Source organism: Staurois parvus, unplaced genomic scaffold (assembly GCF_062004578.1).
Source record: "Staurois parvus isolate SC_StPar_1 unplaced genomic scaffold, SC_StPar_1.0 ptg000556l, whole genome shotgun sequence".
In the NCBI taxonomy this organism is placed as follows: domain Eukaryota; kingdom Metazoa; phylum Chordata; class Amphibia; order Anura; family Ranidae; genus Staurois; species Staurois parvus.
The window spans coordinates 2,958,798-2,970,828 of NW_028318352.1; the positions used below are offsets into that span (position 1 = coordinate 2,958,798).

A 12,031-nucleotide genomic window follows, 5' to 3' on the forward strand; every position below is an offset into this window, starting at 1 on the left:
TGAGCCAAAATACTTGGTTGGGTGTTTCTAACAGGCAGAGCAGTACGTGTTTTCAATAACACACAAAGCCAAAAATGTTCTCCACAAAGTGTGAGCATAGTTGTATATGAATACAAAAACTGTGCTACTAGGAACAAGTCCGTCATATGAGAAGGGAATAATCAAAATCTGCTAAAGATAGCCATAGAGGAGTCGAAAACTGAAAGTTCCGTTGATCAAAAAACAAAAATAGCTCATACGATTGAGCCATCATTTGTTTAATTTTTCAAAACAAAACACAGCATGTTGGGACAGGCACCTTTGATTGTGGCACGAAAATCACGTGTTGCAGCTGACACACTAATGATACAAAAAACAAACGATTCAACGCACAAGAATTTTCATTTTTGGTTTTTGACTCATCTATGGCCAGTCTTAGCCATTGGTAACTGCTGTACTGATAATTGGCCTGAGTATGCCTAGCAGACGCAAAATATAGCAGAGGAACAAATACAGAAAATTTTACTACCCCAATTCATTTCAACAGCCACGATGGTCTTATTTCACTCATAAACAAGAATACTAGAACAAGCAGACAGAATACAATGATAAATATATGAATGAAATTACAGACTGCAGTGGTAGCAATTTAGGCCATGTTCACATGGCGTACTACAGCGCAAACCCATGCAAAGGCCTAGATTGCCTGAACAGGTGTTCTTGGGCATCAAACATGGCCTTCACACAGGTGTAACGCTGTAATGCATCTGTGTGAACAAGACCGAAAACTCCAAAACAGCAGACCAAGAGGAGTCAAATGTAATGTCTGCAGATGTCTTTACACTTTACATTTAGGCCCTTCTCACACCTCTGCATTTGACTAAACAGTGTTTTACCTCTTTCTACAACAACACGCGTCGCAGTGTGTTGCATTTGCCTCAGGCTACGTTCACACTAGCGTTGTGTACAGGCGGCAGAAAGGAATTTGGGAAGCGGTTTCACCGCTTCCCAAACGCCTCGGACAATTCTGCACATTACAGCACATGGTGCTGTTCTAACGGGAGTGTTAGCGTTGCAGCAAAACGGACGCCTCTGGTCGAGTCAGGAGGCGTTGAAGCCTCCTATTCTAGTCTATGGTGCAGCTCCGCAAATGCCCGGGCAGCGTTTGCGGTGCGGTTGTGACGCGGTTGCGGGGCGTTTGCGGAGTGGTAACACCATTCAAACTTCATTATAGGCGTTTGTAGGGCGTTTTTACCACTCGGCAGCCACCTAGCAACCGCCGCTGAACCGCGCATGAGGCGTTTGCGGAGCATTTGCCGACCGTTAAAAAAAGCTCCGCAAATGCCAAACCAACGCTTGCCAAACGCTATAGGGCGTTTGGCAAGAGTTGGTAAAACAGTCAAGTGTGAACGAGCCCTCAGGCCCACTTAAAATTAAATGGCCTCCATAACAGTGTAAACGAGCTGCAGGATACAAAGTTTGAAGAGGCCTCGAGTTAAACTATAATATTCGCATAAAATGTTCCTCAAACAAAATACTAAAACTTTGTGGACTTTGCCTCGCTTGATCAGTGCTTAGAACTTCATCATGTGACCATCAATTGAGGCCATAAGATAAATTGGGATTACCAAAAAAAAAAAAAAAAAAAAGAATTAACAGAAAAGCTTCCTAGTGCCAAATCCTACTGAAAACAAAAGAAAAAAGAAAGCCGGACAATACATACAGCAAAATTATTGGATTCTTTGGTCACAGTAAGAGACCACACAGTAAAACACATACAGCCATTTATTGACATAAGAGTCATATATTCAATACTACAAACATAACCCCAAAAAGGGGCCAAGAAAGACATAATTAGTAACAATGTGCCTCCCTCACATACATATTGATCACTAAGCACATAAATACAATTAAACAATATAAATTATCAAAGAACGCTCAACACATTTCGCCTGTGCATTTGGCTTCTTCAGGACCAGAACTTCAATGTAAGGGAGATTAGTGCTACTGCATGTAAAAATATACAAATTAAGTATACAAACACAGAGATACATAAAATAAGCAAAATATAGATATTAGCTAGGCTTACGTGGAGATATTTTTTTTCCCCCAAAATTAAAATAAAAGTTATGTAATTCAGATGCATTGGTATACTTAGAAAATACTACTTGATTGGCTCTTATGCAGTTTCTCTGGCTTCACTATCCCACAACAAGTGATAGCAAAGACTAATGACAAATGTTCTTAAAAAATGCTTGTGGTGCACAACGTTTGTTTCTGTTCTGTTGTCATATGTTGGCAGCCCATTCTGGGTGAATTAGCTATGTTGATGCAGCGATCCCTCTGCTGTGCTAATGTATGACAGGAGGGACACCATACCTCACAGCCCCCCATTGGCTGCAAGTGCTGATCAAATGCTGGTATCCCAGCATCACTGTTCAACGGAAGCTGCAAGTTAAGCTGGCCATACACACAGATTTCCATTCGAGAATTTTTGTTTCAAGAATATTCGTTTGATTTTCTAGTCGGTAGTGGGGTCAAAATCGATGTTGTGACAGGAAAATTCAAAGGGAAAGGAAGGAAAACGTTTTCGATTCATTTCGATCAAATGAATTTTTGGCCGGTGTATATGGTTATCATTCAGAAATTACATTGATTTTAAAATCAAATGTTAAAAGCAAAAGACAATTATTGAACGACATTCATCCATTCACCGAGTGTTCAATGAATTTTCGTACGACTTTTTGTACCAATATTCTCGTCCAAAAATCTACACGTGTATGGCCAGCTTTAGACTTTGGCATTGTAATCTGTGATTTATACCACAATCCTTTTACACCCACAAAATTGCAGTTTGTTATTTTTTTATTCAGTGGCCTTCTAACTAAAGCTGGCCATACACGTATAGATTTTCATTTGAGAATTTTTGTTTAAAGAATATTTGTTTGATTTTCTAACCGTTAGTGGGGTCAAATCGATGTTTGTTTTCTATAGCAGTGATGGGAAAATTCGAAGGGGCAGGGAGAAAAACTTTTTTCGAACAAAAACATTTTCGGCCAGTGTATGTGGTTATCATTCAGAAATTACATTCATTTTAAACTCAAATGGTAAAAGCAAAAGACAATTTTAGAACAACATTCATCAAATGTTCAAGGAATTTTTGTACGACTTTTTGTACAAATATTCTTGTCTTAAAATCTACACGTGTATGGCCAGCTTCAGACTGTTGAACATACATCAGTACACATGGACCACAACTTGGTCAGTTCCTGATGAACTGACCGATTGTCAGTCCATGTATACCTTACTGTGTAGAGCTCTGTGGAATAGTTTTCTGTTCTACGAACCAGTAAAAAGAATAAATAACTGATCTGTTTAAAACGCAAGTTGTAAGATGTACACGCTGTAATACCCATACAGAAGACAGAGGGATACATTTCAGCAAAAAAGGCAATGTGGTGCAAGTTAAATACAGAATACGGATAAAAAGTAATGTGGGCAGGAATGGACTGACAGGCATCAGAACAGCTGCTCAACAGACGGGTCATGTATTGTCTTTTTAGGGAATTCCTCTTTGGCTTGATCCCATGAAGCACGCCTACCCCACTTAAATTCCAGCCTATTTCTGTCACTTCCCTGATATGCAGACGTGAAGCCATCACTAACGCATTCACTGCTACAAGAATCTTAAAGCCAACCCAAGACTTTCCATGGTGTACATTCCATTTACTCCATGTAAGCACAGTAGCAATAAAATAGTTGTTTTAGAATATTAAAAATCTAGGAATATTTTTTAAAACTAAAGCCTGGTGTAGGCCATTTTACTTGCCTCACGGATCACGGCCAAAAAAAAAAGAGTCAACGATGGTTTCCCAGTATCATGCTTTGTTAATAGGAGGTTGTCAAGATGGTCCTTGGCATTACTGCTCAAATTCACTATCACACTCTTCAAATCCCTGAGCATGCACTCTCCCCTCTTCCTTATCACAATAGCTTTTTATTATGCAGCAGCAACAAATTGAAAGATTGAGTACCAAAAAAGTGATAGCATAATTTAATAGAAGTTTATTTTTTTTCTTTTTAAATCGTCCTTACCGATTCAATGCTGCATCTGTCCCCTCTCGGCTCCAAGGGTGAGAACTGAGCGATCAGACACCGCTGATCGCTTAGTTCTCCCTGTAGCTCTGACCAGAGAGCGCTGGGTTGTGTAATGTGTCAGATTTGGCTTTTTGTTCCTCCATTTTTTTGTGTTATACCAATACAAAAGAAATAAACTTAAGAATGCCTAAACATTTGTAACTGTTTTCTGAGCGAAGTGGTGCATTATCTGACAGAAATGCAGGGGTGCCAAAAATTTTGTCCATGACTATGTATTTTAAGTCTATACTGTATATTGACAAACATGTATTATTTGTTTTACAAGATCCTTTTGCTGTACTGGAGGCTGGTGCTTGAGCACTGTATTGCCTCTATACTGTTGTCACAGTTTGTGACTTTTAGCTATACCATAATTTAAAAAAAAAAAAGAAGAAGAAGTGTTGCACACGGCTGTGGCACAACCTCGTTCAGTTGGACTGGTCGCATTCGTCGGGCGTTATAAAGCACACCAAGATTAAAGAATGTACATGGCTCTTGTACTAACACAATATTTGCTTATCAAGGGGTTCAGCTTTAAACAGGAGACACACACTTATGTATAAATATAATTTCCCAATCTTTGCTTATACATGTATCCTTCTCTTTACTTGTGCAAGGTAAAGCAGTAGATACCAGATAGCTAAGGGTTACAACTTGTGCCAGATATCAGACCTGAACAAATTCCTGGGGTTCAGCTGCTGTTAATGGATGTATTTGTTCAGAGAATCCACAAAATTCCCTGCTAACTACAAGGGTGAACGAATTGACTAAAATCTACAAAAATTCTTCCACTTATGCAAATAACAAAAGATATTTTACAAGATATAAAACTAATCAAATTATTCAGAATGAATTATCACATTAAAAAGATTTGGTTTAATGACACATTATTAGATTATAATGCATTAGTTTCCTAAGGTACATATAATTGTTTTGTAGATTACACTGTCAACATTTTGAAACTATTTCTTTGCCAACTCCTTATCTGAAAAGGCTTAAAACATGTCCATTAATGGACAAGGAGACTCAAACAAACTTTCATAACGGAGTCCATTCATTTGATTCAAATAGCACACAGAGATAATCCCTCTTCAGCTGTCCTCCAGGAATATGTCACTGTCACTCACAGCCTTCTAGGTTCTGATGGCTGTGGGATTCCAGAGACACCAGCTGACAACTATCCATTTATGGTTAGACAGGGCACCACGACAAGACACTCCCACATGTACAGTAATTCAGGGTGGGTAGCATGGGCTGTCCCTGAGAGTGCCATATTTGGGAAGGCAGATGGGGGACTCCCAAAGTATTCCTAAACTAGGGAAGGGAACTACAAGAGAAAAAAGGGAGAGGGGCTACGAAGGAATATAAAAAGGGCTTGCTCAGTCAGTGAAGAGTTGCATTTGCTGGATATACCACCTGTCTTTCCAGTTAACACACAAGATCCCTGCTACATCCAACCATGTGTGACGACGAAGAGACCACTGCTTTGGTCTGCGACAACGGCTCAGGCTTGGTAAAGGCTGGATTTGCAGGAGATGATGCACCAAGAGCTGTATTCCCATCCATTGTGGGTCGCCCTCGCCATCAAGGTGTCATGGTGGGCATGGGACAGAAAGACTCCTATGTTGGTGATGAGGCCCAGAGCAAGAGAGGCATTCTCACCCTGAAGTATCCCATTGAACACGGCATCATCACTAACTGGGATGACATGGAGAAAATCTGGCATCACACATTTTACAATGAGCTTCGTGTGGCTCCAGAAGAGCACCCCACTTTGCTTACTGAAGCACCACTAAACCCAAAAGCAAACAGAGAAAAGATGACACAAATCATGTTTGAGACCTTCAACGTTCCTGCCATGTATGTCGCCATCCAGGCTGTCCTGTCTCTGTATGCCTCTGGTCGTACAACTGGTATTGTGCTGGACTCTGGAGATGGTGTCACACACAATGTCCCCATCTATGAAGGCTATGCCTTGCCCCATGCCATTATGCGTCTAGATTTGGCTGGTCGTGATCTCACAGACTATCTTATGAAGATCCTCACAGAGCGTGGGTATTCTTTTGTGACAACAGCCGAAAGAGAAATTGTCCGGGACATCAAAGAGAAGTTGTGCTACGTAGCTCTGGACTTTGAAAATGAAATGGCCACAGCTGCATCATCCTCCTCACTAGAAAAGAGCTATGAGCTGCCTGATGGTCAAGTCATTACCATTGGTAATGAACGTTTCCGTTGCCCTGAGACCCTGTTCCAGCCATCCTTCATTGGTATGGAATCTGCAGGTATTCATGAGACAACCTACAACAGCATCATGAAGTGTGACATTGACATTCGTAAAGATCTCTACGCCAACAATGTCCTCTCAGGTGGAACCACCATGTACCCAGGTATTGCTGATCGCATGCAGAAGGAAATCACTGCCCTTGCTCCAAGCACAATGAAGATCAAAATTATTGCCCCACCTGAGCGCAAATACTCTGTCTGGATTGGAGGTTCCATCCTGGCTTCCCTGTCCACCTTTCAGCAGATGTGGATCAGCAAGCAAGAGTATGATGAGGCTGGACCTTCTATTGTACACCGCAAGTGTTTCTAAATGTGTTTATACGGTGAAGTATTCTTTATTTCTAAGGCTATGCCTTAAAACAGAGACATTACACATCTTGTGGACTGAATTCTAAAGGAGACTTAAGTCAGGTGCATTTTACCTCACTCATCATTCTTTTTTCAGATATATACTTATTCATTACAAAGGTGATAAAACAATTAGCATATAAATGTTTCTATGATTTGGGTTTAATACTCATTCCAAAAATTTATGTTAAACTGCTGCTATGATGCCAAATTAAAAGATCTCAACAACTCATTTTTGTTTTCTTTGTGATTTTTTTTTTTTATTACAAGATTGGCATGTAGCCGGCCTTCAGAAATGAAAGTCAGATGGTTCTGTATTGTGCATTACAGTCATAGGTTTGCAGTGTCTAATTGTATTTACATTTTATGTAAGCTGCTTCTAAAGATATCCTTTTTATTATATGGTATAAAATGTTTTTTGTTGCTCCCTGTATGCATTTACAGTTACAGTATTTTCCCCCTAAAATGCAGCAAGCCTTTCTACCATCCTACACATTTATAAAACATTGCTAGCTTGTTTATGGAGGTGTTTTGTCACAGGGAAAAGAATCAATTGTAATTGCAGTATTATGTTACAAGGACCTACCATTCAAACCAGAAGCTAGGTTTTCTAATGTTCTATTGCATCAATAAGGGATACATTTAGAAAAAAGAAAACACATTAATTATTTCAAAGGGTAAAAGAAGGGTTTGCATTGTATTGGCAAAGAGGTGTCCTAAAGCTCATATTGTGTAAAACAAAAACAAAAAAACAATAAAAAAAAACAAATCTGGTGTTCTGCCAAGTACGTTTGAAGGGATCACTAAAGCAATATCATATACATTAAAACAAATGAACCTTTAATTTTCTAAATCTCTGATAGTGTTTCCCTAGTTCTGCAGTTTTGAGTCACGTGTCTAAGGTACGATGTTTCTTTTCTTTGTAAATGAATGCAAAAATATCATTTGTGACGTCTCTACTTTGCTATAGCACTTCTCTAAATGACAACTATAAGATTACACCCTTGTGGAAATACTTTTTGCTCCTGCAGCCTCAAATGTGTCACAGCTGCTGCTTCAACTGTCCACTTGGCCATTCACTTTAGCACGTTAGAACCCACAAGGAGACAGACAATGCTGATTCCCGAGCTCCCAACTAACAGAAACACACATTAATATCCTCCGGAGATCTGAAAAAGGGCTCTCAGCTACACAGCATGTTGGTGTGATTCATGATAGAATGCTTTATTATTCTATCTGTATATAAATAATGTCAGAAAAGAAGAAAAAAAACACAACCACTGCCATTTTATAAAAGACTTACTTGGCAGCACAGTGCATTCATTAATAGTTTTTCATACATATATTTCCTCAAGTAATTTACAGGCAACTCCAAATAACTACAATAAATACACAGAATTATAACAAAAAGTTTAAAGTGACACTAAATTAAAAAAAAAAGAATTTGGAGGAGGCTGAGAAAAATGAAAGTTACTTTTTTGAGTTAAGAATGTATATTTTTTTTTTTTTTTACACCACTAAGAATATAGTTTCACCAGTCACCCTGTGAGTAACACTGCATCAATCAGTACTTGATGGCACAGCAGATAAAAATATTATAATTGTCAAATGATCATTGGTGTTATATTGTAATTCTCAAGTCTGGTTCATTTAAAACGGTTTATTGAAAAGGCCAGAGCTGAATTACATGCCATCAAACAACAAATGTCATCACCCACATATACATTTTTCAGCATTAAACTAATTGGCTGTGGACTGGTTGCTATGGGTTACAGTACTTTGCTCTTTACATCAAATCATGATAAAAACAAAAAACAGAAAAGTTAGAAAATCCTCTGCTTTTCAGTCTGTAATGGCAGTACCAATTGGACCTCAAATTATCACAAATTTGTCTGAAAGCTGAACTTCAGTTACGGCAAATTTTACAGCTTAGATCAATTATTATTATTATTATACAGGATTTATATAGCGCCAACAGTTTGCTCAGCGCTTTACAATATAAAAAGGGAGACAATACAGCAACAATACAAGAGGGTTAGGAGGACCCTGCTCCTTGGAGCTTACAATCTAAGAGAGAGGGGCTGGTGGTACAAAAGGTAATAACTATGGGGGATGAACTGATAGGAGGAATAGAAGATTCCATTATTAGCTGAAGGCAGGATAGACTACCCTGAAGAGAGGTTTTCAGAGATTGCGTAAAAGTTGGCAGAGTAGGCGACAGTCTGATAGATTGGGGTAGAGAGTTCCAGAGGATGGGGAGGCTCTGTAGAAGTCCTGGAGATGAGCATGAGAGGAGACGACAAGGGAGATAGAGAGCAGGAAGTCATGCGAGGAGTGGAAAGGACGGTTTGGGTGATATTTGGAGACAAGATCGGTGATTAAATTTTGGGCAGAGTTATAAATGGTTTTATATGTTATTGTAAATGTTTTGAATTTTATTTGTTGGGCAATGGGAAGCCAGTGGAGGGATTGGCAGAGAGGGATGGGCAGATATGGAACGGTTAGTAAGGTGGATGAGTCTGGCAGCAGCATTCATGATAGACTGAAGAGGGGATAGCCTGCGATGAGGTAGGCCAATCAGGAGGGAGTTACAATAGTCAAGGCATCAAATGTAAGTATGTATGTGCAATACCTGAGGGGATTCCTATGGAAGCTGGAAATCACTGTAAATAGGCACCGCTACCACTGCTGGGTGACTTCTGGGTCCCATGCCGAGCAGCTACCCTGCTGCTTACTGAACAAAGGCATTTGCATTTTCTCGGTGAATGCCAAGTGTTCTCTGATTAGATGAGGTGGAGGTCACCACCCCACCTCATCCAATCAGAGAATGCTTTTAATTCTTTGAATAAATGCAAAATGCCCATGAATAGTGCCCAGACTGAGCAAGGAGAGACCTCCTGAGTTCAAATGCAATACAGCACGTACCTGAACGTCCTCTGAATGAAGTGGGGATACCAGCGCCATGAGCCCAGTACCAGTGTTTTCATCTGGCGATGCTGAAAACTCTAAAATCAATCCGAGTGGCTAAATATTTGCAGGATTGCTTTTACAGGCATCAGAAAGACCGCCCTTCCCCATTCCCCTCCCCTCTTGCCACCCTCTGGTGCCTCTCTGGGCTCTCCCGTCCCAATGAGGAGCCTGAAACTGAATCAGGTGGTTCCACCGGCTTACCATAGAAATGATTGAGGACCAGTACATCCACATTCATTTTGCAAATCTCGCAAAACCAACACACAAAAGCGAACACATACAGTGGGGATCGAAAGTTTGGGCACCCCAGCTAAAAATTTGTATTAATGTGCATAAAGAAGCCAAGGAAAGATGGAAAAATCTCCAAAAGGCATCAAATTACAGATTAGACATTCTTATAATATGTCAACAAAAGTTAGATTTTATTTCCATCATTTACACTTTCAAAATAACAGAAAACAAAAAAATGGCGTCTGCAAAAGTTTGGGCACCCTGCAGAGTTTATAGCATGCACTGCCCCCTTTGCCAAGCTGAGACCTGCCAGTGTCATGGATTGTTCTCAATCATCGTCTGGGAAGACCAGGTGATGTCAATCTCAAAGGTTTTAAATGCCCAGACTCATCTGACCTTGCCCCAACAATCAGCACCATGGGTTCTTCTAAGCAGTTGTCTAGAAAACTGAAACTGAAAATAGTTGACGCTCACAAAGCTGGAGAAGGCTATAAGAATATAGCAAAGCGTTTTCAGATGTTAATATCCTCTGTTCGGAATGTAATTAAGAAATGGCAGTCATCAGGAACAGTGGAAGTTAAAGCAAGATATGGAAGACCAAGAAAAATATCAGACAGAACAGCTCGCAGGATTGTGAGAAAAACAATTCAAAACCCACGTTTGACTGCACGATCCCTCCAGAAAGATCTGGCAGACACTGGAGTTGTGGTACACTATTCCACTATAAAGAGATACTTGTACAAATATGGTCTTCATGGAAGAGTCATCAGAAGAAAACCCCTTCTACGTCCTCACCACAAAAATCATTGTTTGAACTTTGCAAATGAACACATAGACAAGTCTGATGCATTTTGGAAACAAGTTCTGTGGACCGATGAGGTTAAAATTGAACTTTTTGGCCGGAATGAGCAAAGGTACGTTTGGAGAAGAAGGGGCACAGAATTTAATGAAAAGAACCCCTGTCCAACTGTTAAGCATGGGGTTGGATCAATCATGCTTTGGGGTTGTGTTGCAGCCAGTGGCACAGGGAACATCTCACGAGTAGAAGGAAAAATGGATTCAATAAAATTTCAGCACATTTTGGATGGTAACTTGATGCCATCTGTGAAAAAGCTGAAGTTAAAGAGAGGATGGCTTCTACAAATGGATAATGATCCTAAACACACCTCGAAAATCCACGGGGGATTACATCAAGAGGCGTAAACTGAAGGTTTTGCCATGACCTTCACAATCTCCTGACCTCAACATAATTGAAAATCTATGGATAGACCTTAAATGAGCAGTGCGTGACAGACAGCCCAGAAATCTCAAAGAACTGGAAGACTTTTGTAAGGAAGAATGGGCAAAGATACCTCAAACAAGAATTGAAAGACTCGTGGCTGGCTACAAAAAGCGTTTACAAGCTGTGATACTTGCCAAAGGGGGCAGTACAAGATATTAACTCTGCAGGGTGCCCAAACTTTTGCAGACGCCATTTTTTTGTTTTCTGTTATTTTGAAAGTATAAATGATGGAAATAAAATCTAACTTTTGTTGACATATTATAAGAATGTCTAATCTGTAATTTGATGCCTTTTTGGAGATTTTTCCATCTTTCCTTGGCTTCTTTATGCACATTAATACAAATTTTTAGCTGGGGTGCCCAAACTTTCGATCCCCACTGTACGTAGAGTGCCTTGAAAAAGTATTCATAGCCCTTGAAATTTTCCACATTTTGTCATGTTGCAACCAAAAACGTAAATGTATTTTATTGGGATTTTATGTGCTAGACCAACACAAAGTGGCACAAAACTGTGAAATGGAAGGAAAATTATAAATGGTTTTCAAATTTTTTTACAAATAAATATCTGAAAAGTGTGGCATGCATTTGTAATCAGCTTCAGTTAACACTTTGTGGAACGACCTTTCGTTGCAATTACAGCTGCAAGTCTTTTTGGGTATGTCTCTACCAGCTTTTCAAATCTAGAGAGTGAAAAATTTAAAATAGTGCAAGCTCTGTCAGACTGAAAGGAGAGCATCTGTGAACAGCAATTTTCAAGTCTTGCCACAGGCTGTCAATTGGATTTAGGTCTGGACTTTGAGTG

At 39.7% G+C, this 12,031-nt stretch overlaps 2 protein-coding genes across 4 annotated transcripts in view; one reads left to right on the plus strand and one right to left on the minus strand.

Moving 5' to 3' along the window:
• The window catches only part of MED13L (mediator complex subunit 13L), a 202,644-nt gene that overhangs the window by 107,257 nt on the left and 83,356 nt on the right, over window positions 1-12,031 (minus strand). The window lies entirely within an intron of this gene.
• Window positions 5,498-6,979, plus strand: LOC149450966 (actin, alpha cardiac muscle 1). Its single transcript, XM_089691234.1, has one exon. It carries the CDS (start codon window positions 5,576-5,578, stop codon window positions 6,707-6,709), a length of 1,134 nt encoding a protein of 377 aa, XP_089547360.1. The 5' UTR covers window positions 5,498-5,575; the 3' UTR covers window positions 6,710-6,979.

What these genes read in the sequence shown, in the direction of transcription:
- LOC149450966 (XM_089691234.1), top strand. Translation starts at nt 5,576, where the DNA reads ATGTGTGACGACGAAGAGACCACTGCTTTGGTCTGCGACAACGGCTCA.